The sequence below is a fragment of the Delphinapterus leucas genome, chromosome 2, assembly GCF_059928025.1.
Source record: "Delphinapterus leucas isolate spDelLeu-1000000601 "Yukka" chromosome 2, BTC_Dleu_Yukka2, whole genome shotgun sequence".
NCBI classification, from domain to species: Eukaryota; Metazoa; Chordata; class Mammalia; order Artiodactyla; family Monodontidae; genus Delphinapterus; species Delphinapterus leucas.
The window spans coordinates 80,222,296-80,245,412 of NC_143130.1; the positions used below are offsets into that span (position 1 = coordinate 80,222,296).

Consider the following 23,117-nt stretch of genomic DNA (forward strand, 5'->3'; position numbering starts at 1 on the left):
CCACTTGAAATAACACGGTAAGAGATTCATTAACTATGTTGCAACTTGATAATTTTCCTGCAGATGGCTCTATAATCACAGCACTAATGGTGTGTCTGCGGGTAAAAAAAAGTTGAGGAGAGTATCCAGGTTTTAAAATTCTTTAATAAACCAGCACTCTGATGAGCTTTCAAGACTGGGACAAGGCATTGCACTACTGACTTATTAGGTTACAACAAAACAAAAACTAGAAGCAAACAAAGCTATTATTTTAAACCATAAAGGTAAACAATTTGATCTTGGGTCCAGTTAGCTCTCCCTTAAGGAAAGTGCTCCCCGGTTTTTTATTTCTTCTTTGACCTGTGTAATTTTTTTCTTCTGAGCTGGAAAGTACCAGATCCTTTCGATTTATGAGAAATGGAACAGTACCATGATATTCTACTCTATTTTAAATTTATTTTTAAAGAGACCAGAAATAACATCTGCATCTTACTTAGCCCAGAGCCATTTCAAGAATCTGCAACTGGAAACTCTAAATAACTTATACATTAAGTTATTTCTGGCACCCAATCTATGTTTTGTTCCAGTAAAAATTCTTGCTAGTGGTAGTAATTTTTTAATACTTCATACCTCTAATTAATTAAGTACTGAGTATCTACCAAATCATCCTGCCTCATATTTGTAATGATCAAGTAACAAAGCAGAGTTCATTTTAGCTATACTCACTGGAAGAAATCATGCAGATCCTAAATTTATGAAAAGACCCATCTTAAAAAGAGAATGGGGGCTTCCCTGGTGGCGCACTGGTTGAGAGTCCGCCTGCCGATGCAGGGGACATGGGTTCGTGCCCCGGTCCGGGAAGATCCCACATGCCGTGGAGTGGCTGGGCCCGTGAGTCATGGCCGCTGAGCCTGTGCGTCCGGAGCCTGTGCTCCGCAACGGGAGAGGCCACAACAGTGAGAGGCCCGCGTACCGGAAAAAAAAAAAAAAAAAAAAAAGAAAAAGAAAAAAGAGAATGATTTCTAACCATTAAATTCTGGTGACCAACTCTCAACAAAAGCCAAGTAATACTTCAGTTTGAAAACATATATGAGGATGGTATAATAAGCAGGGAAGGAGATGGGAGATAGTGCCAGTTTAAAGCAAAACAAAAGTTTCAGTAATGCTTACTTAGTATGCTTCACTGGTAAAGGCAATATGCCACCCCAACAAGTGTTCCTTACCAGACAGGTTGGGAAACACAGTCATAAAACTCTGAAAGAAGAAAATGTGTTAAGCTACTTGTTCTATGCATCTCTATCACAAATACTTACAGTAGGGCAGAATAATTCTCCCTACCACTCATTAGTACTCTGTAACATGAGATAAGCTGCTCAGGTTCCAGACACTGTGGCATCATACCATATGATGAAAAAGAGCATAGACTAGGAGTCAGGAGACAGGGATTCGGGTTTTAGCTCTGCCTCTTAGGAAGCATGAGAGCTTAGGCGAGGTCACTGAATTTCCCTGAGTCTGAGTTTCCATTTCTGGAAAACTCAGGAATTAAACTAGGCCAAACATTTCCTAGCCATTTCACCAACAGTAAAACCTTTTATTACCTACTCCACCCCAAAACACTGAATTCCTATTCTGAAAGATTTTTGTCTCCCAAACTTTTCTTGAGTTATAATGAATATTTTTCCCTGTTAAAAAAAAGCCATGCAACTCCCATTCAGAACTTCTGATTAAAAGGAAAATGAAGCACTGCCATGCTGAGCTAATTCTAGTGAAAGAAATCTGATAGCACAGATAATTTATTTCAGTAAATTACACAATTTGTTAGGTTTTCTGAAATATTTACATTTTGTATTACTAATTTTGAAGACCCAGGTTATGACTCACTGGCATAGATGATACCTAATGTCCACACACCAACCTTAAATTGTATTTTCATAATCATATCTGCAAGTGGCACAGTTAAAAGCCCAGAGCCTCACATGAAATTAAAGGTTGATCAGATAGGGAATCAAAAACATTATTACAACTTCTCAATTCTAAGCTAAGAGTCCAAATGCTTGTACTCTAGTAACATTTATACGCTGGCAAGTGAATTATCTTTACAAGGGGTTTAGTTATGTATTTCTAGTAATATTTTCGTTTAAAACTAACATCTTTTTAAATAGCTCTGTAGTGTCTAGGATAAAATGGTAAAAAAAAATGAAAAGGGTTGACATCTTACCAATAGGTAACAACTCTTACCTAATTCTGTCATCTAATTAGCTCGGTAACAATTTTGGTTTCTTAATAACTTGCAGTTTGATCTACAGGTCAGACATTTTATGTTTAACACAGCACCACTGGGAAAATAAAGATTTTTGGCCATATTCTTCAAATAAACATGTAAGCCTCTACAGAGATGGCTTCGTTATAATTTTAGTAGGCAACAAGAGTTAAGGAGACAATCCTTAACTTAAGAGAGCTCATCTTAACTAAGTAGGCTGTGGCTCCTGCACTGTTCGGTAATAAAGAAGTTGGGCCTGTGATTTGCTTCTTTGTGCCTTTTGGCTGGAGAATTTAGTACATCATAAAAGAGATTATGTGGATTATAGACAAAGGTGGCTGTAATGAATACATAGGTTGGATAGTTTACAGGGTATAATACAAGAATAAAGGGTGAAAAGCATGTAGCAGTACCACAGTACCTTTACAGCTGTATGATCTTTTTTTTAAAATTAATTTATTTACTTATTTATTTTTGGCTGCATTGGTCTTCGCTGCTGCATGCAGGCTTTCTCTAGCTGTGGCGAGTGGGGTCTACTCTTGGTTGTGGTGTGCGGGCTTCTCATTGCAGTGGCTTCTCTTGTTGTGGAGCAGAGGCTCGAGGCGCGTGGGCTCAGTAGTTGTGGCTCATGGCTCTAGAGCACAGGCTCAGTAGTTGTGGTGCATGGGCTTAGTTACTCTGCGCCATGTGGGATCTTCCCAGACCAGGGCTCGAACCCGTGTCCCCTGCACTGGCAGGTGGATTCTTAACCACTGTGTCACCAGGGAAACCCCAGCTGTGTGATCTTGAGGAACACTGGGGTGCTCTAACACTGGTTATTTGAGACTGAAATATTAAAAAGATTCAAACTGTGTTACTATTGTTAAAATTGGAATAAAGATATGAATACAGGATCACAATTATTAATGCTAAGTCCACACATGGAAAAACCAAATTCAGGTCTTCCTAGCTGTGATGTATCTAACTGAGAGTAACACTATGCCTATGTAAATGGGAAGAATTCCAGTGATCTTTGCCACAGAAAACACTTCCACTTTTCTGATGAAAAACTGGAGCTTTTTTTTTCTCCCTGAAAAGCTTTTACAAAGTTTAACCATGTTAAACATCTTACAGTATAGATAGTTAAAATATACTTGTAGCTCTCCTTGAAGAATATGTTAATTTCAGATTGTTCAGTATGTTGTTTATACCTTCTCTGAGTCAAATGAGTATGATCCAGGAAGAAAGAACAACTATGGCTGTATTGCTAATCATTTAAGTTTGTTCATTTATTCAACAACTATTCACTGAGCATCTATTATGCACCTAGGAGCTGCTGATAAAGCAATAAACAACATAAGTAAAATCCCTGTTTTATCAAAATTCTCCTGGGTAAGACAGATAAAGAATAAATTATAGTACATCAGATGGTAGTAAGTGTTTCAAAGAAAATTATAGCAGGAAAGGAGATGGGGCATGTTGCCATTTTATATAGGATGGTCAGGAAAGATTCCCCAGTGATAAAGTGATATGTGATCAAAGAGGAAAGTATATAAGGAAACTAGCTATATGGGTACTAAGGGAGGCGTGCTCTGGCAGAGAGAAGAGTAAATGCAAAGGCCCTGAGGCAGGACGGTGCTTGATATCTTTAAGGAGCAGTAAAGAGGGCAGAAGGCTAGAGGGATAAATTAGTGGAAGATGAAGTCTGGGAGGTAGCAGAAAACAGATAAGAAGGGTCTTGAAAGCCATTTTAAGGACTTTGGTTTTGCAGAGATACGAGATGCTGTTAGAGGATTTTGAGCAGAAGAATATCATCTGACTTAAAATTTAAAGGGATTGTCCTGTATTTAAAAAAATGATTTAAGGAAAATTGGGAGGTCAGTTGGGAAGATGCTGCTTTAATTCAGGAAAGAGATAAAAGTGGCTTGGATAATGAAGACAGCAGCAGGTGGTAAGAAATGATCAAATTCTTGAAGACAATTTTAGTATGAGCAATTTAATATGGGAAGATAACCACTGTTTTATGTCAATGAAACCATAATTTTTTTTCCTTTAGAAAAAGGTTTCCTGTATTATGGTTTTCCATCCTCATCTATCACATGAGGATCATGACACTACATTGTTAACTACGTCAATCCCAGCACATTGTAGAGTTATGGCTGAATTACTGGTAATTTACCGCTTGGGGGGCAAATTTATTCCTATTATTGTGTATAATTAGGAGTTAACTGCACAATTGAGGAAAAAAATAGGACAAATAGTTCTGTGTCTTATACAAAAAAAGCAAGTTAACATATTTTTGATCATTTGGAACAGCCAGAGTAGGAGAAAGTTGAAAAGTACAGCTTGGAGCAGGAAGTCATTAAAAGGTGATGTTCCCCATCATAGATAACATAAAATAATAGCTTCACAGTATTTATTTTTATCCTCTTAATTTAATTCAAAAAGCATTTCCTGGATACTTCACTATGTGCCCACGGGGCGATAATCACTCAGATGAAAAAAATTTTAAAGTTAGCTTATTTCCAAAGGTCAAAGTTACCTTTTGACCGTAAGCATCTTGAAGACAGGGTACAAGGTCCATGGTTTATTATTACTTAAATATCTAAAGCCTAGAAGAATTCTTAATTCACAATAAGCACTTTATATTCACTAACTTTATCAGAATGAATTCATATTTCTCTCAGTGGAAATTTACTAAATGGAGCCCACTCTAGTAGCAATAAATTTCTAATTCTCATTCAAATTACTGTTTTTTGAAATTTATAAGTATCTTCGGTAATGTTGAAAAACATATTGATAATTTCAATTATGTCAAGTTTTATGGTTTAAAAAATTATCAAGCTCAAGTTGGAAAACTTGAGAAGTTTTATTACTTATTTATGAAGTATTATTTATTAACACTAGCCATCATAAAACTAAAAAAAAAAAACTAAATAAGAACCATAAATATTCACTTAAATTTATAGAGATTGTGAGTTTTCTAGTCATCTAAGTGAAGATTCTCTTAAGTTTTTTTTTTTTTTTTTTGCGGTAGGTACGCGGGCCTCTCACTGCTGTGGCCTCTCCCGTTGCGGAGCACAGGCTCCGGACGCGCAGGCTCACGGGCCCAGCCGCTCCGCACCATGTGGGATCTTCCCGGACCGTGGCATGAACCCGTGTCCCCTGCATCGGCAGGCGGACTCTCAACCACTGCGCCACCAGGGAAGCCCTCCTCTCTTAAGTTTTGAATGAAGCTTTTAGGTTTAGAGAGACATGTCACGTGTTTCAACAGAATCTGTCTCACAATCATACATGGGTCGGAACTGATTCTCAAGCTGCTAGGAACTACTTTTTTAGCTTTGGGTTCTATGAGGAAGTTGGACCAGGATAAAAGATGGTGATTAGGCACATGTATATATAAGTTCAAGGAAAAAATTATAATAGAATTGTTTATATCAAAGTCAAATTATTTAAATACTTTAAACCCAATTGTTTCAAATAAACATTTTCTAATATATCTCTATGTGGACTTATTTTTGATGTCATAAACTTCTGCATATTATTACCTAATGTGACATTTAAATCCTAGAAAAATTATGACTTCGTAGCATCCACTTTATATATTGAGGTTCTTCCACCATCCTAGTCAGGTACATTTTAAGGCAAATAACTGTCCTGGAAAGTTTCTATCAATGTGCCTACAGCCTTAAGGAAATGATGAAGGGACTAATGAATATCATGTAATGGATCTAAAAAACAAACAAACAAAAAAACAGGGTTTTATTTTGTTTCTCTTTGGGTCTGTTTTTCACGGGAAGTATATTTATGAAGAAGGTAAGAATATATCTACTCTAGGCATACACTTATGGTCTTTAAGTCTAATGCAGAGGTTGGCAAATTATAGTTGTGGGCCAAATCAGGTTTACCACCTGATTTTACAAATAAAGTTTTACTGGAACACAGTCATGCCCATTCATTTATGTATCATCTGTGGCTGCTTTCACACTCCAATAGCAGAGCTGAATAGTTGTGACAAAGACTGTCTGACTCACAAAGCTGAGCAGATTGACAACAGAACCCTTTACATAAAGTTTGCTGACTCCTGGTCTAGCACACTGAGGAAGAGTAGAAATATAGGCTATAAGAAAGAGATAGCAGATTCTAGCAAATTTTCCAGAAACAATTTCTAGAACCAAATTACTTTTGAAAATTAATAAAATGTTGTCATATTATACATATATTGGGTTATGTCTTAAATTAAATGCAGATAATAAAAAAGACAAAAACTTTGAAGGGCTAACACTTTAAAATTTGTTTAAAATCGGACTTCCCTGGTAGCACAGTGGTTAGGACTCTGCACTCACAATGCAGGGGGCTGGGGTTCAATCCTTGGTCAGGGACCTAGATCCCACATGCATGCTGCAACTAAGAGTTTGTATGCCACACTAAGGAGCCTGCAAGCCACAGCTAAGGAGCCCGCCTGCCACAAATTACACCTGGTGCAATCAAAAAAAAAAAAATTGTTTAAAAATCTATTCAATGAATACAAATAAGGAACTATCTTGGAACTAGTAGTGTTTTTAAACTGCTTAGAAGTCTAAGTATGAACTTATCTATATAGCATAGATTACACTCCTTGAAATTAGTTATCATACAAGTACACTAAATGACTTTTCAAACTAAAATCATCACTGGTTAAACAAAGGAAATATCGGCGATGGCAAATTTCATGTCAGCAAATTACTCAGGATATAAATGCCTTCCCTAACCTAGAATGAAATCCAGAGCCCCAAACTTGGGGCTTAAATTAAGAAACTTGGAGTTTCTTAATTTATTCCTTCTTTCCTATACTTGAAGAAATTGTATTAGATAAAAAACGAAACAAAAAAACTTCATGGTTCTACTGATGCTGAATGACAAAACAGTGGGCTTAACGTCTGAAAGCATTTATAGAATTCAACCACATATCCTTTAAAAACCATACAAATTACACACACACACATACACACATTGGGGCTTATCCTACATCTGGTTTGTAAAGTCTCAAAGATCTAAAATATAGCAGCGGAGGAGTTCAATAAATCGTAAAAGCTGGTTCTGAAATTCAGCCATGTTCTTCCTTCTTTAAAAAGAAATAGAAAGGTCAGAAAATAACAAATATCACTGTGGTTGTACCATCACATCAGTACAAACAGATACAGAAGAATTGCTCGCTGGTAACTTTTCCTTTTTTTTTTTTTTTTGACTTGAAATCAGATCAAAGATGGACTGGCTTGTTACAAAAAACCAACATCTTAGAACTATGGATTAAAAGCCCATTATCTACACTGATACAAGTCTGACACTGTTCTGAACAGTAGTTACTGTCAGCATAAACAGTGGCTATTTCTTCTTATTAATGTATGAAGAAAATCTTTCATTCAATGACCAAACTGAATATGAGTTTGGAATGGATTATAGAACCATTCGCTTTAGGTACTAAGATTTTCCTGCTAGAATGACCTGTAAGGTCAGAGAAAGAATCAGTCTGTTTGGAAATTTTATATCAAGGTAGCCTTCAAACAGAGACAGCTTATCTAACAGTTCGAAATAAGAAACTCTTAAGTACCTAGTTGTTGTGCACCCTATGGGCTTGTCTGCTAAAGGAGCTAAGCAAATATCTATTCCCACTCACGTTCAGGAACTGGAGTGTTCACTTTATGAAGTTTAGCTTAAGCTGGTGCTGCATGTAAATACTGTTTATTCTAGAATCAACTAGGATTCTTGCTAGTTAAGGGTCTCAGATAATTGTCTACAAATACACTGCTACCCTAGCTTCCTAATAACTTCCACAGAACACTCCCACAGATACATTTCTAGCTTATCTCACTATTTTTGTGGATAAACTGGAGGTAACAATATCTCTATAGTTCTACCCTTGACCTTTTTCTTACTGGTTCAGATAACCACTAATCTTTCAAGTGGTACTTTTCCAAGTTATTCATTTATATCAGCCCCAGAAAGTTGTATCTGTCCTCCCTTTCCTATTTAAAAAAAAATCCTCACTTTAGCCACCCTCAAAATTTAATATTCTGACTTTTCTATTTAATATTCTTACTAATTATATTTAGTATGTACATGAAAATGCTAGATCACGGTACATGTTTAGTGGGCTTTGTGATTTAGAAACACCTCAGAATATCTCCAATTATCTCAAGAGGTGTCCCTAAAAGAGAAAATTTAATACTAAAAATGACAAAAAATCCACATTAATTAAAAAAAGCCATTCCCAACAAAATAAAATCCTACAAAAATTTGGCAGAAAGGAAGGTCATTTCCTAAACTATAGTCAATTACCAATTCAAAGGCTACAGAGCTCTGTACCTGTCCGCAGCAAAGCAAGAAAAGGTGGTGTCTAAGCTGCTTTGATTTATCTCAAAAACAATAAAGTTCCCTGTGAGGGAAGAATCATAAAAAAATTTTTTCATGATGGGTAGGGAGGTAAAATATACTTTGAGAGTTTAACTCTCAAACTCTCAAAAAAATTAAAGCAATTATCTGATAAACTGTTACAGCTTTTGTGGGATAATATATACACACTTAAAGACAGAGGACAAAGACTAGCATGATATTTGACTAAGAAACAAAGAGATTGTGTCATCAGCCTATGTGTGGGACTATAAACCAGTTATGTTCAAAATGAAGAAGACATGCCGGACTTCCCTGGTGGTGCAGTGGTTAAGAATCCGCCTGCCAATGCAGGGGACACAGGTTTGAGCCGTGGTCCGGGAAGACCTCACATGCCGCGGAGCAACTAAACCCGTGCACCACAACTACTGAGCCTGAGCTCTAGAGCCCACGAGCCACAACTTCTGAGTTCGTGTGCCACAACTACTGAAGCCTGCGCGCCTAGAGCCCATGCTCTGTAACAAGAGAAGCCACCGCAATGAGAAGCCTGGGCACCGCAACAAAGAGTAGCCCCCGCTGGCCGCAACTAGAGAAAGCCTATGTGCAGCAACAAAAGACCCAACATAGCCAAAAATAAATAAATAAATTAAAAAAAAATGAATAAGACATGCCATTTTGATGCAGAGCATGATGATGTTCAAAAGATGTTTTCAAATGCTACTGAACAAGATCACAACTTGGATATAAAGGTATTCTGAAATCTGTATAGATATTTACTTTCTGGTGATAAAAATCTTGGAAGTGTCTTGCTTCTTTCTTCAGGATTCTGCATTTTCTGCAGGCATTTTTAAAAAAAGATCTATGTTTGGAAATACTATATAACATCAAGTTAAGAAATAAAGAACAAAGAAACTTCCCTCCATCTGAGAAATGCTTTAGAGGACCATAAAGATGTTCAACCAATGATAAAAGAAAGGAAAAAAAAAAGCATAGACTCTTGATAGTTCAGAAGACAAAACTAATTAGTATGAATTCTAGGCAGGAATTAATTCAATCAATTTTTCCTCCTTCTATAGGTTCCTTTTCTGAAAATGAATGCTTTCTTAACAACAATAGCAGCTACAATTTACTACTTACTATGTGCCAGGCGCATACATTACATATGCAAGTAAATACTTTTTTTTTTACCATAATATTTATCTTTCCTTATGTTTTCAAACTTTTCCTTGCTTTTCAACAAAATATGGTATGGGAATTCCCTGGTGGTCCAGTGGTTAGGACTCACACGCTCTCACTGCCAAGGGCCCGGGTTTGATCGCTGGTCGGGGAACTAAAATCCCATAAGCCACGAGGTACAGCCAAGGAAAAAAAAAAACGGTAAACATGAAATGCTAAAATTCCTTTAAATTGCAGGCTATAGTGGTAGGAACTAGAAAAAAATAAAGAAAGAACATTTACTGAGTGTCTATTATATACTAGGCACATGTAAGGCACATGATACCCTCATACTAACACTTGAGATAAGCATTACTGTCTCCTTTTACAAACAGAAATTTCGTGTTCAGAGAACTTAAAAGCAATTTCTCTAAGGTTACGAAACAAAAAGCAGCTGAGGCCAGATAAAACCCATCTGCTTGACTATGAAGTCTGTGCTTTTCTACGTCATCCTTTCAAGATGGTGGTAGGTCCTTAAACAACAAAGCAATTAATAAATTTGATCAAGAAAACATAAATGACAGAATAAACTGTTTTAAATTTGATATACTAACCAAGATACCTTATGAGTACACCAAGATACACAACATGTTTTAACATTCAAAAGAAAAAGAAAATGGTCTTCTATATTAAATTAGGTTGTAATCTTTGGCTGTATGTGTAATCTTGGGCAAGTTACTTAATATTTCTGAGTCTCAATTTCCTCATCTGTAAGAAGAGGATATTAGTTATCTTACAGATTGGTGTGGTGAAGATTAAAGATTAAGATGATACAGATAATGGCTAGCACAGATGCTCACACATGTAAGATATGTGTTACTCTAACACAGTGAAATTGAGGCTGTAAAGGGTGCTAACAAATATAATGCAAATGTTTCACTTTTTCCCACAAATTACTAGGAAAAAAATCAAAGTTGCTCCCAATCCCTACCCAGTGCTTCAAAATTTCCTTAAATGTTTTATCTCAGTAAAAATTTGATAGAGATGAAAAACAGCTTGTGTATATACAAAGAACAAAGACTAGAGGTGGTGGTTAAAGAAGGAGAGGGGAGGTTCAGGAGCCCTAAAAAGGAAAGAAAACATCCTGCAAAGTCAAAGCACACCCATACCTTCAGAAAGACTCCCAGATAATCTTAACAACTACAAATGCCTCCTATTATCTACAGGCCAGGAGACTTTAGGCTTTTATCCAGGGTAGACTGCTATGACAATTTATCTCTTTTCATATCTGAGCTGGTCTTATGTGTTCCTCAATCTTCCTCTGGAGTGGGAGAGCAGGTCTGCTATAGGAAAAGCATAAAGGTTATATTTGGTACAGAACTCAATAATGCTGTACTTCTAGATGTGGCCTGAGAGTGTGTTTATTTTTTTACATGTCTATGCCTTTTACCTGTATCGACTGCTACTAATCTTCCCAGACAGAGTTCAAATGTCAACTCCTGAGGCCATTAGTACTTCCCAAGGCAGAGTTAGTTCCACCTACTCTATGTTTCCAGAGTACTTGGTACACACCTTTACTTGCCTCACTGAAATACATGTAATTAATTCACTAAATGCTTGTTTCTCACACTAGTTCCCTGCAGGCAATGATGGTGTGCTTGTATGTTCAAATTCAATGTCCAGGCATCGCTCTACTGTTGCTGCTACAGAAGTTCACTTTGTTCAATATTTCAACCTGTCTAGAGAAACAAGTGGAAAATGTAATGTGCTTAAGAACACCATTTTTTCATCGGTAGGAAGAAAACTATGCCCATTACACCTTTTGGTTATGTATAGAGCATATTAATTTTAAAACCCTAAGAATGTAACATTTTAGACCTGAAAGGAACTTTAGATTTCCCAGTTCAAACTTCCTAAGGCTAACTGACAAGTCCAGGGTCATACAATCAATCAATAACTAAGCCAGCAGATTTGAACAGACCATTTTCTTAACCTTAGTGACCATACTGCTTTAAGAATGTCAATACACCGTTATCAGACCTTCATCCAGACAGAAGTTACCATTCAGTTGTTCTGCAGTGAGGAATAGGGGAGCTGAGGTTTGTAATTATGATACCTAAATACATATCATGGATTAGAAAAAGAAAAGGCCTCTAACCAATGGTCTATGGTCAAATTATGTAGATTATCATGGCTTTGCATGTTAAGTAACACTGCCTGTTGTTCTCTGTAGTGGTGTGAGCAGTATGATACCAACCTAGCTCTTTCACTCTTTTTTTAGTAAAGGTAACATGTATTTTACAGATGACTAAAGGTTGACTGCACAAGCAGCAAACTGTCAAATCTGAGATGTTACGGTCAAGTTTCTAGTTTGGGAAGTAGGATATTCAAATGATCATGAAATAAAATATACATAGTCCATTTTCATTTTTATACCCATTTAAAAAATAATTCACATTGATAAAGCCCTATGAATTACATATATTTCAGTAAAAGCATCCAAATAGAAAACCATTACTTTAAATTCCATTTGTTTTAGACACTGAAAAGGTAAGTAGTGTAACAATAAGTGTTCTCAGTTTATTATTTTGGTATCATTTATCAAAGTACCAGTTTTTAAAGTTTAAAAAAATTCTCTTTTAAAAACCTGAGATTTCAACATAGCATTTAATCTAAAATATGCTTTTAATTAAAATGCATTTATCATTTATATATCCTTAATAACATTCAATACACTTAAATACTATTTTCAGCATGGTTTCAAAGCAGTATGATCATGTTTGATGCTGATGTTAAGTACAGAATTGAAAATAATAATTTCTAATATTTTCTATACAAATATCTAATAAATCCCAAGTAAAGAAGCTAGTAATACAATATATAAGTAGGCTTGACTTGTGAAATTTTCTAATGGTTCTCAAAGAAATCAGTTTCATGAGAATTCATTGGCTTTCCCCCTCTCCTTGGCTCATCCTTAACACCTGAGACAATACAGAGAATTACCTCTAGGTAGTGAATGCTGTTTTGATTAGGATTGCAAGGAACACTGGTGACCTCCAGTGTTTATTCTTTTTCCAGGTTGTTCTGTCCATTTTGCCCTTTTGTTTTAAAAATGAAAGAACTATGAAACAACAAAAATATACTGTTTCTTAAAATGAATGTCAGGCAAAGAAATGAGATGAATTTTTCATTTACTAATCTGGTATTTTTTAAAACCTGTGCAGTTATACTAAATATTAATATGTAATTTAACTTCTATTACTCTCATAGAATTCTAGTAACAAATTACCAAAAAAATCACAGTTACATGTTTTAGCTGTTCTGTCAGTTTTAAATATGACTTCCGTTAATCTAGCAGAAATCATGTTATGCTGTTGAACCACCTACCCCTGCACAGCACACAACTGTTAAAATGTAAATTGCCCAACTATTTTTAGCTGTCGCTGAAAAAAAATCCTGTCTTTGGGAATAATGATTTGAGGCATTGTGTTCATTTTGTTTATCAAGCAGCTATTCAGCCTCTAGTGGGTCCAAGTGCTTATGCAAGCAAAAGCTTTTAAGAACGCCTGCAGCTGCAATCCAACCTTCCAGGTAAGCTGCAGGTTCAGAGCACAGCTGCCCTAGGCTGCATAAAACTCAGATCCATCTGGAAGTGAGTTTCAAAGAGGATTTCAAATTTGAGTTTTCATGTATCACATGGAAGAGAAGGAGGGGGAAGAACATAGGAAAGAAGGAAGGCAAACAACCAAAAAGATGGTATCTCTACTTCAGCCTTAATAAAAAATAAAAAGCTCAGACCCATGCTGCTCCTTCTAGATTACTACTTGCCAAGCCAGATATTCCATTCAGTGTATACTTCGATGAGCTGTGACTCTTCCAGCAGCACCTGCGCCCATGTGTTAAGTACTGCCAAATAAAAGGCCAACATCCATTTACACAACAAAGAGATGTGCCCTACAAGGCATGGGGCCTCAATCCAAAAGCCCCACTCCCCATTTGTTCTAAGAAACGGGAGAGGAAAAAAAATCTTCCTTCTTCACACCAGGGATTTTTAAATTGTAGGTGGATTTATGATATAGGTTCATTTACAAATACTTTTACTCTTTAACAGAATAAAGTATACTTAATAGCACAAACACCCCTACAGCATTTGATTATCATGGCCATTAACGGTTGTTCACCAAACCTTTCCAACCTCCTTCATGAAAGCTCTTTATTCTCAAAGGATACATTTTTGAGCAAAGAGGGATCAACAAACTAGCTGCTTGAAAGCTTTCCTGATGCTAGGCTGAAGTTAGGAAAGGCTTAATGAAGGCTTTAAAATCCACAAGGGCTTCACAATGAACATCTGACTTGGTGATTTATGCATATTAATAACCTCAGTCCTACTGAGGCAAGCTGAGCCGAACATGTCCTCCGAATCTTAATGTCTTTAGCTCCATTGGGATTATTACAAATGTAAATTTCTAAGATTCTCAGCTATTAATCTCTGTCTGTCCTCCTGTTCAGCAACATAATGACTAATTAAACATCAAAAGACCTGTACAGGAGATCTTCTTTGACAGCTACCAGCCTAGTCCTCTTCCCAAGAGGGGAATTCAAATGACAGGGCCATGGAGTAAAAGCATATGAGTAAGCTACAAATCACTGACGAGAAATCTTAAAAACCTAACACTGAATTTGGATTTAACTCAATCAGTGATTCCATTAAGTAGAGAACAGTTACTATGTGAAGTGTGCCTACTGATACCAACCAAATGTATCCTTACAGCCAGCAGATACTGAATACGTGATATCAGTTTGTTTACCACAAAGTCAAAAAAAATGGGTACTTACAGAAGAAGGCAAGCCAGGAGGCACCTTTCTGACTTTCTTTGCTTGCAAAGGATCTGCACGTGGGAAACAGTATATTTCATCAGCATTTATATTAGAAAAGTTTCAGACTTCAAATGAGCAGGAAAGAATTTTTCCTCCTAGTACCTTTCTTGTCTTCCAGCATTTAGAAGTAAGTAAGGGAATACAGGGATAGGGGTCTCATTCTTTCTAACTGGTTCCAGTGCAAAACAGGTACTCCTAATGAAGTGACATATTCTGAAATACATATCCCATAAGTTTGGGAAGATGACAGCAAAGTAAAACAAGAAAGAAAATAACAAACCAATAAGCATGTGTGAGAAAAGGGAATAATATTCCTTAAGCACCTATTATGTGCAAGGTTACATATTAGGCACTTTACATCATTTATCTCAGCTCATTTGCAGAGGGGCATTTGGTACAACAGGTCAGTTTAATAATATGACTCCTTAAGAGAGACACAAATTTAGTGTTCATATCACATTGAGAATTAGGTTTAAAAGCATATTAAATAAACTAAAAGCTAATGCTAATGCTACAAGGTATTATGTTAAAAATTTGAAATAAAATTTAATAACTGAAAAATTAAGGTTATAATAATATCTGAGATATGCTACATAAACTATTAGATACAGGCATTGTCATGTATGATATCATCCTATAAGTATTCTATAAGAACATTTACTTTAACAATGTGTGGTTAAAACTGCAACTTCAGCACTAATTATTAAATAATTTTATCCTTGGATGTTTATATTTATTTCCAAGAAATAACTAAAGTATATTTCTTTCTAAGACACAAATTATTTATTAATATAATGGAGAATATGAATATTTTCATATGCCTAACGACCTTACTTGGTATTTTACTTTTACTTATCTGTAAAATTTAATACTTGTTCATCTTATTTATTGTAAAAAATGGTGTTAATTGCACCTTTCCAATCGTACACAAATAATGGATCAAATTCAGGATTTTTCAGAGGGGTTCACTATTAAGAAGAGAGAACACATAAGAAGGCTGATGTTAATTACAATGTTTTTGAAAACTGTAAAAATTAGAACTGTAAAAATGGTATTTTCCTGGGTCATAAATGATATGACAATAAAACATGCAGTTGTTTAAGAAAGAATGAAACCCATTTAAATTGGGGCTGGGAATCTTTATAGTGACTATCCCAGGAGGCTGCAAAGCTAAAAAAGCAACTTTGTAAGTAGCACATGGAAAATTTTATACAATAAAAAGAGGAAAAAAACACTCATTAGCATCTATTCCCTACCCCAAGAGGCAGCCTATATTTCCTTAAAACAAAAGTGCCAAAGATAAACAACATCTGGCACGCTCTATATTTATAAAACTTACAGGCAAAATTTTTGTTCTTTGTGAGGCTTTTCTAAAACCCAACTTTTCACAACTAGTACAGTATCCCTTGAGCAAAACTCATACTCCATACATACCAAGAGAGTCAACTGAACTGTTCCTATCAGTCTGGAGCCCATCACTCTCTTTTGGGGTAGTTAGCAGTAGGATACATTGCTGTTTAGATAAGGACAGTTCTTCACTGCCATGGGAATGGAAATTTTTCTTTTATATTTTTAATCTCATCATTAGCTGCCACTCTACAATTATATAAATAATGTTGGATTCAAAATCATGAACTTAGGATACAGAGTTCACTTTTGGGAGGTTTCAAAGTGTAATAGTTAAGAGAGTAAGCTGATTGGATTCAAATTTCAGCTCCATCACACAGCAGCTGTGTGAGCCTGGGCAAGTTACTTAACCTCTTAGAACTTCAGTTACCTACAATAACCTCCTGGAGTTATTGCAATAAATATAATACACAAAGATGCTCAGGGAAGTGCCTAACAGAAAATGACACAATAAATTTTAGCCATTATTACTAGGTTTATATTAAAAACTGTGGCAAGAGTATTATAAGTTAGATACGGTTTTGCAGAATGTTGATTTCCTAAAGCATCTAAATAGCTTGAGAAGATGCTAAGATTGGCGTAGATTATCTCTGAAGTCCTTTCAGAGATTTTATGGATAACTGCAACGCCGAGAAAGAGTGTCTAAGACTGAGAAATAACAATAAAGAATGTAATAATAATCCACTAAACGGTATTCACCCAGGAGATGAGTGCACCTCCCTGGATACCAAGGCTTGGCTAAGTTACTTAGCTTCCAGGGTCTTGGTTCCTTATTTGCAACATGACGTTAATATTATAACCTCATAGAGTTTTTGTAAAGATGCAGTATGTATACACAGTACCTGGCATAGAAGAAATAATCCATAGTACCTAGCATTATCATAATCAAAATGAAAATGAAGAATATATAAGCTTTAATTTCTGGAAAGCTTGAGTATTTATGAAATCCACTCCCCCTCCCTGCCCTCAATATTCCAATAGTTTATTTCCTCCTTGAACTCTTAGTAATAGTATACTGGTCTATATTAGTGCTTTTTATCACAGTGTGTGCTCACATAGCAGACTAACAGATATTTTTCTAGAGTGACACCGCCACATCTAGACTCAAAAGAATGTTCTTACTCTGACTAACTAATTTGGTGGGAAACAAAAGTGGAGGTGGAGAAAAGATACTTTAACTTACCATTTCCTTAATGAGTGCAGTGGTCTAAATCATCGGAGCTAACAGTACATATACTCAACCACCCATAACACTGAGAGGTGGGCATATCTAACCAGAGCTTTCTATGCCTAGTATGACAATCCATCACTGTGCCCTTTTACACCCTCAAGCATATTCTAGACCCAAAGGCTAGGGATATTTTACCAAAATTTAGGTTTGACAGAGGTAGACATACAAATTAGGGGTGTCAACAAGTATTTGTGGAACAAATAACTGGGACATACTTTCTTTTGGTGGACTATGTTTATTTCAGAAGCTGGTCTATCCTTAATATAAACATGCTTTATAACTTCAATTTTCTTATATAAAGGATTCTTTGGTAAGAATAACCAAAAATTCCCACATTTAAACACTGACTGGATAGGGTGTCAGAGTATACCTGAGGCTTGCTGTAAGCAGCAACACAAAACAGATTGGCCTGGTTAGGCTATGTATGTATAAGACATAAAAGAAGGAAGCTAAAGAAAATGAGATTTGCATGCTTGATAGTTACTGAGTTTCCTTTTGAGGTGATGTTTTGGAGCTAGACATGATGGCTGTACAGTTTTGTAAATATACTAAATGTCTCTGGATTGTACACTTTAATATGGATAATTGTTATGCTAATTTTACCTCAATTTTTTTAAAAAGTGGGGAGTAGAAGCAACTAATATGCAAAGAACATCGGGCTTGGAGTCAGAAAATCTTAAATTGTATCCTGCATAAATCACCTCTAGTTATATGAATGTGTCCTCTTTTGAGCCTCAATTTTATGTTAAAGCTAGTATTACGTCCACTGACTACTAGGACTGCTGTATGGATGAAATGAGAATGTATACTATAAAACCACTTGGTAAACTGTTGAGCATTATATCAATTTTAGTCAAGAATAAGGTGTTAATATTAGTACATGACATTTTTATTATAAGAGGAAAAACTAATCCCATTTTTAAAGTTCCATTTTTCACTATTCAGTTCCTCTTATACTGATGACCAAATAAAAATATTTTTTTAAATATATGATATATTATTTTATGTAAATAAGCCCCAATATCATCGTGATACCCAAGAAACCAAATTTCTTCTAATTAAAAGTACAGCCAGAAGCATAGACAAAGGGGGAGTGGGGTAGGGAAGAAACATTTGTAAAATGGGGTTTGTTGTGTGATACACTTACCAAGTGCTGCAGAGTCATGGAGTGGTCTTCTCCTGGAACTTGTGGCAGAGAATGAGTAGTATGGTGTCCCAGGTTTTCCTGAAGAAGAGATTTGTGCTGGGCTTCCAAGCCCTAGATCTTGTCTCAGGAGGCTAGACTACAAAACAAGGCCAAAAAAACAAGTTATCTTCTCATTGATTATGAACCCAGATCTGAAAATGACATCACTCCTGAACTATCTATAGTAACTTCAACAAACCCTTGAATTTAGGAAGTATCTAAGTACTTACTTGAATTTTATTAGACCATTAGTTTAAACCTGTATTTTCTCTTTTTCCCCATCCTCACGTTGCCTGCTTTCTAGTAATTATGTAGATCCATACACTCTGAGGGTTGAAAGATACTTTAGTTACTATGTAGTTCCACTCTTTAATCATCAAGAACATTTTTGAAAAATGGCCACTCAGTCTTTGCTTGAATGCTTTCATGACCACAAAAGGTAGTCAATTCTGTTCTTTTTCCATTTTTTTTTCCTTTTTGGAAAGCTCTCATTGTTTGAAGAGTGCCAATATTTTCAAGACAAGCCATTCCTGTTTTCTTCAACTGTGTCTCATGACATGGTTTGAATGTCCTCCTCACCATCTCTGATACAGACCTCTAGATTTTCCATTTGTCAAAGTCTCTTGCAAAGGAGAATGGAGAATAATGCCCCAGATGTGGCCTTATTAATGCAGAGTAGTTTTCAACACTACATTTAAACAACCCATTTGTGCTAGCTAGCTCATACTGAGAGGTTAAGAGTAATCACACCCTGTTACTCTTTACTGTATAAGTTGCTCTTAAGTCATGTCCCTCCAATGGTTTCTTTGTTCAGTTTGTGTTCTTTGGTTCCAAGTACAAGACTTAACATTTATCTCTGATAAAATTCATCTTGTTATATTTGATCCATAATAATCATCCATTTTTATCCTTGTCCAGGATGACAAGGCTGAGGAGAGAGCCCTAATGTATGTCACAGTGATCTCATGAAACTGTGTCAAGCACTTCACTGAAATCCAGAGATTCAGCAGCCCTGACCTACTAACGAATTGACCGTGTCATAAAGCAAATGAAGTTAATTTGGCAGAATTTGTTTTCAACCTTTCTGGTAGCCGAGGGAAAAGGAAGACCTCAATTGGAAAGGGTGTTAGATATACTTGAGAAGATGCTCTCAAATGAAAAGAGCTGTGATTTCTCTCATATATTCACTATTCTCCCAGTCAATAATACCCCTTACTGTTATCACCATACTGTTGGTAGTTGTCATTCCAGCTACTGAGCATCATAAAGGTACTGAGAAATAAACCTCAGCTCTGGTTAGAAAGAATCAGTAGAACTTTATACTGCTAGTCATAATAGTCCAGTCCCTGCCTCCAGAAAGACTTTCATTTCAGTTTGTCACACTATTTAATAATTTTAAGTAATATTTATGTTTCAGCTTAAAAATCTAAGGTGGAATTAACATAACATAAAATTTAACCATTTTAACATTTCCAATCAGTGACATTTAGTACATTCATAATGTTGTGCAACCATCACCATCTAGTTCCAGAACATTTTGTCACCCCAAAAGGCAACTCCATACCCATTCAAACAGTCACTTCCATTCCTCCCCTCCTCCAGCCCGACAACCACTAATCTGCTTCTGTCTGGATTTAACTTATTTTGAATATTTCATATAAATGGAATAACTAATATGTGACCTTTTGCATCCAGCTTCTTTCACTTAGCATAATGCTTTTGAAGTTCATCATGTTGCAGCATGTATCAGTACTTCATTTCTTTTTAGGAATGAATTATATTCCATTGGACAGGTATACTACAATTTGTTTATGCATTTATCCATTGATGTAACATTTTGGTTTTCTCCAGCTTTGGACTATTGTGAATAGTGTTGCTATGAACATTGGTGTGCAAGTATTTGTTGGGTATCTCTTTTCAATTCTTTTCGTTATACACTTAAGAGTGGAGTTGCTGGGTCACGTGGCAAAATCTGTCTAACTTTTGGAGAAACTGCCAAACTGTTTTCCATGGTGACTGCACAATTTTACACTTCATTGTATGATGGTTCTAAGTTCTCTACATCCTTACCAATACTTGTTACTTTCTGTTTTTTAAATTATAGCCATCCTCATGGTGTGAAGTGGTTTTGATTTGCATTTCCCTCGTGACTAATGATGCTGAACAACTCTTCCTGGGCTTGAGGGTCCTTTGTGTATCTTCTTTGGAAAAATGTTTATTCAAGTCCTTTGCCCATTTTTGAATTGAGTTGCCTTTCTGCTGTGGTATTCTAAGTGTTCTTATATGTTCTGTTCTGTATATTAGACCCTTATCAGACATCTGATTTGCAAATATTTTCTCCCATTTTGTAGGTTGTCTTTTCACTTCTTGATAATGTCCTTTGATTCACAAGTTTTTAATATTGATGAAGTCTAACTTATTTTTCCCTGTTTCTTGTGCTTTTAATGTCATATCTAAGAATCCACTGTCAAATCCAAGGTAATGAAGATTTATCCCTACATTTGCCTCTAAGAGTTTATAGTTTTAGCTCTTATACTTAGATCACTGACGCACTTTGAATTAACTTTTGTATATAGTGTAAGGTAGGGGGTCCAACTTCATTCTTTTGTATGTGGATATCCAGTTGCTCTAGCACTACTTGTTGAGGAAAACAGTATTTCCTAACTCAGTGGTCTTGGCACCCTTGTTAAAAATGAATTGGTCATACATGTTCGGGTTTCTATCTGGACTTTCAATTCTATCACATGGGTCTATATGTCTACCTTATACCAGTTCCACAGTGTTTTGGTTACTGTAGCTTTGTATTAAGTTTTGAAATTGGGAAGTATGCGTACTCCAATTTTACATTTCTTTTTCAATGCTGTTTTGGCTATTCGGGATTTCTTGAAGTTACATATAAATTTGAGGATCAGCTTTTCCATTTCTGCAAAAAGATGCCATTGGAATTTTTTTTTTTTTAAACATCTTTATTGGGGTATAATTGCTTTACAATGGTGTGTTAGTTTCTGCTTTGTAACAAAGTGAATCAGTTATACATATACATATGTTCCCATATGTCTTCCCTCTTGCGTCTCCCTCCCTCCCACTATGCCATTGGAATTTTGATAGGGATTGCATCGAATCTGTAGATTGCTTTGGGGAGTATTGCCATCCTAACAACAATAAGTCTTCCAATTGATGAACACTGAATATTTTTCCTTTTACTTAGGTCTTCTTTAATTTCTTTCAGCAGTGCTTTGTAGTTTCCAGTGTACAAGTCTTACACCTTGTAGTTAAATTTATTCCTAGGTATTTTATTCTTTTGGATGATACTGTAAGTTGAGTTGTTGCTTAATTTTATTTTTGGTTTGTTCATCAGCGTAAAGAAATAAAACTAAATTTTGTGTGTTGACTTTGAAACTTCGCTAAATTCATTTATTAGCTCTAATAATTTTATTATAGATTCCCTATGTATAAAGATCATATCATCTACAAACAGAGATACTTTTACTTATTCCTTTCCAATTTGGATGTCTTTTATTTCTTTTTCTTGCCTAAATGCTCTGGAGAGAACGTACAGTAAAATGTTGAATGAAAGTGGTGAAAGCAGACATTTTTGTCCTGTTCTTGATCATAGGAGGAAAGGCTTTCATGTTTTACCACTGGGCATGGTATTAGGTGTGGGTTTTTCACAAATGACCTTTATCAAATTGAGGAAGTTCCTGCCTATCCCTAGTATTGTGAAGTGTTTTATCATAAAAGGGTGTTGGATTTTGTCAGATGCTTCTTCTGCATCAAATGTGATGACTGAGTGACTTTTCCCCCTTCATTCTAATTAATGAATGATCAATTCTCATATGTCTAATACACATGCATTCTTAAAATAAAACTCAGTTAGTCGTGGTGTGCAATCCTTTTAACACGGTGGTGGATTTGTAGCTTGCTAGTATTTTGTAGAAAAATTTTCATTAATATACAAAAAGGATATTGGTCTGTAGTTTCCTTTTTCCTGTGATATCTCTAGTTTTGTATCAGGGTAATTCTTGCCTCGTTGAATCAGTTAAGAGTGTTTGAGAAGGACTGGTGTTAATTCTCCTTTAAATGATCGGTAAAATTCATTAGTGAAACCATTTGGTCCTGTGCTTTTCTTTTTTGGGAGGATTTTTATTACCGATTCAATCTACTTGTTTTAGTTCTGTTCAGATTTTCTATTTCTTCAGTTTTGGTGGTGTGTATGTTTCTAGGAATTTGTCCATTTCTTCTACAGTGTCTGATTTCTTCTACAGTATTCTTTTATAATCCCTTTTATTTTTGTAAGGTTGGTAGTAATGCTCCCTATTTTCATTGCTGATTTTAGTAATTAGACTTTTTTTCTTAGTCAATATAGCTAAAGGTTTGTCAATTTTGTTTATCTTTTCAGAGAAGCAACTTTTGATTTTGTTGGTTCTATTGTTTTCCTTTTCTCTATTTTAAAAAATTTCTGCTCTAATCTTTATTATTTCCTTCCTTCTGCTAGCATTGGGTTTGGTTTTCTTTTCTTTTTCTAGGTTCTTATGGTATAAAGTTAGGTTACTGATCTTTCTTCTTTTTCAATGTAGACATTTACAACTATAAATTTCCTTCTGATCACTGCTTTCATGCACTTCATACGTTTTGCTATACTGTCTCTTCATGTGATATTTGATATTTCAGTT

The 23,117-nt window shown here is 35.6% G+C and overlaps 1 protein-coding gene across 13 annotated transcripts in view; it reads right to left on the reverse strand.

Annotated features, from left to right (window-relative positions):
- Positions 1-23,117, reverse strand: part of TCF12 (transcription factor 12) — a 380,655-nt gene that overhangs the window by 64,675 nt on the left and 292,863 nt on the right. For 10 of the 13 annotated variants that reach the window (XM_089907165.1, XM_022579593.3, XM_022579585.2 and 7 more), the window contains 2 exons: positions 18,406-18,541; positions 14,579-14,631 (listed from right to left, as the gene is read on the reverse strand). In XM_089907165.1, coding sequence (XP_089763291.1) covers positions 14,579-14,631; positions 18,406-18,541 — 189 coding nt within the window. Of the gene's footprint in view, positions 1-1,149; positions 12,471-14,578; positions 14,632-18,405; positions 18,542-23,117 lie in introns of those variants that run through there. The other 3 variants (XM_022579591.2, XM_089907168.1, XM_089907169.1) reach the window with 3 other exon arrangements.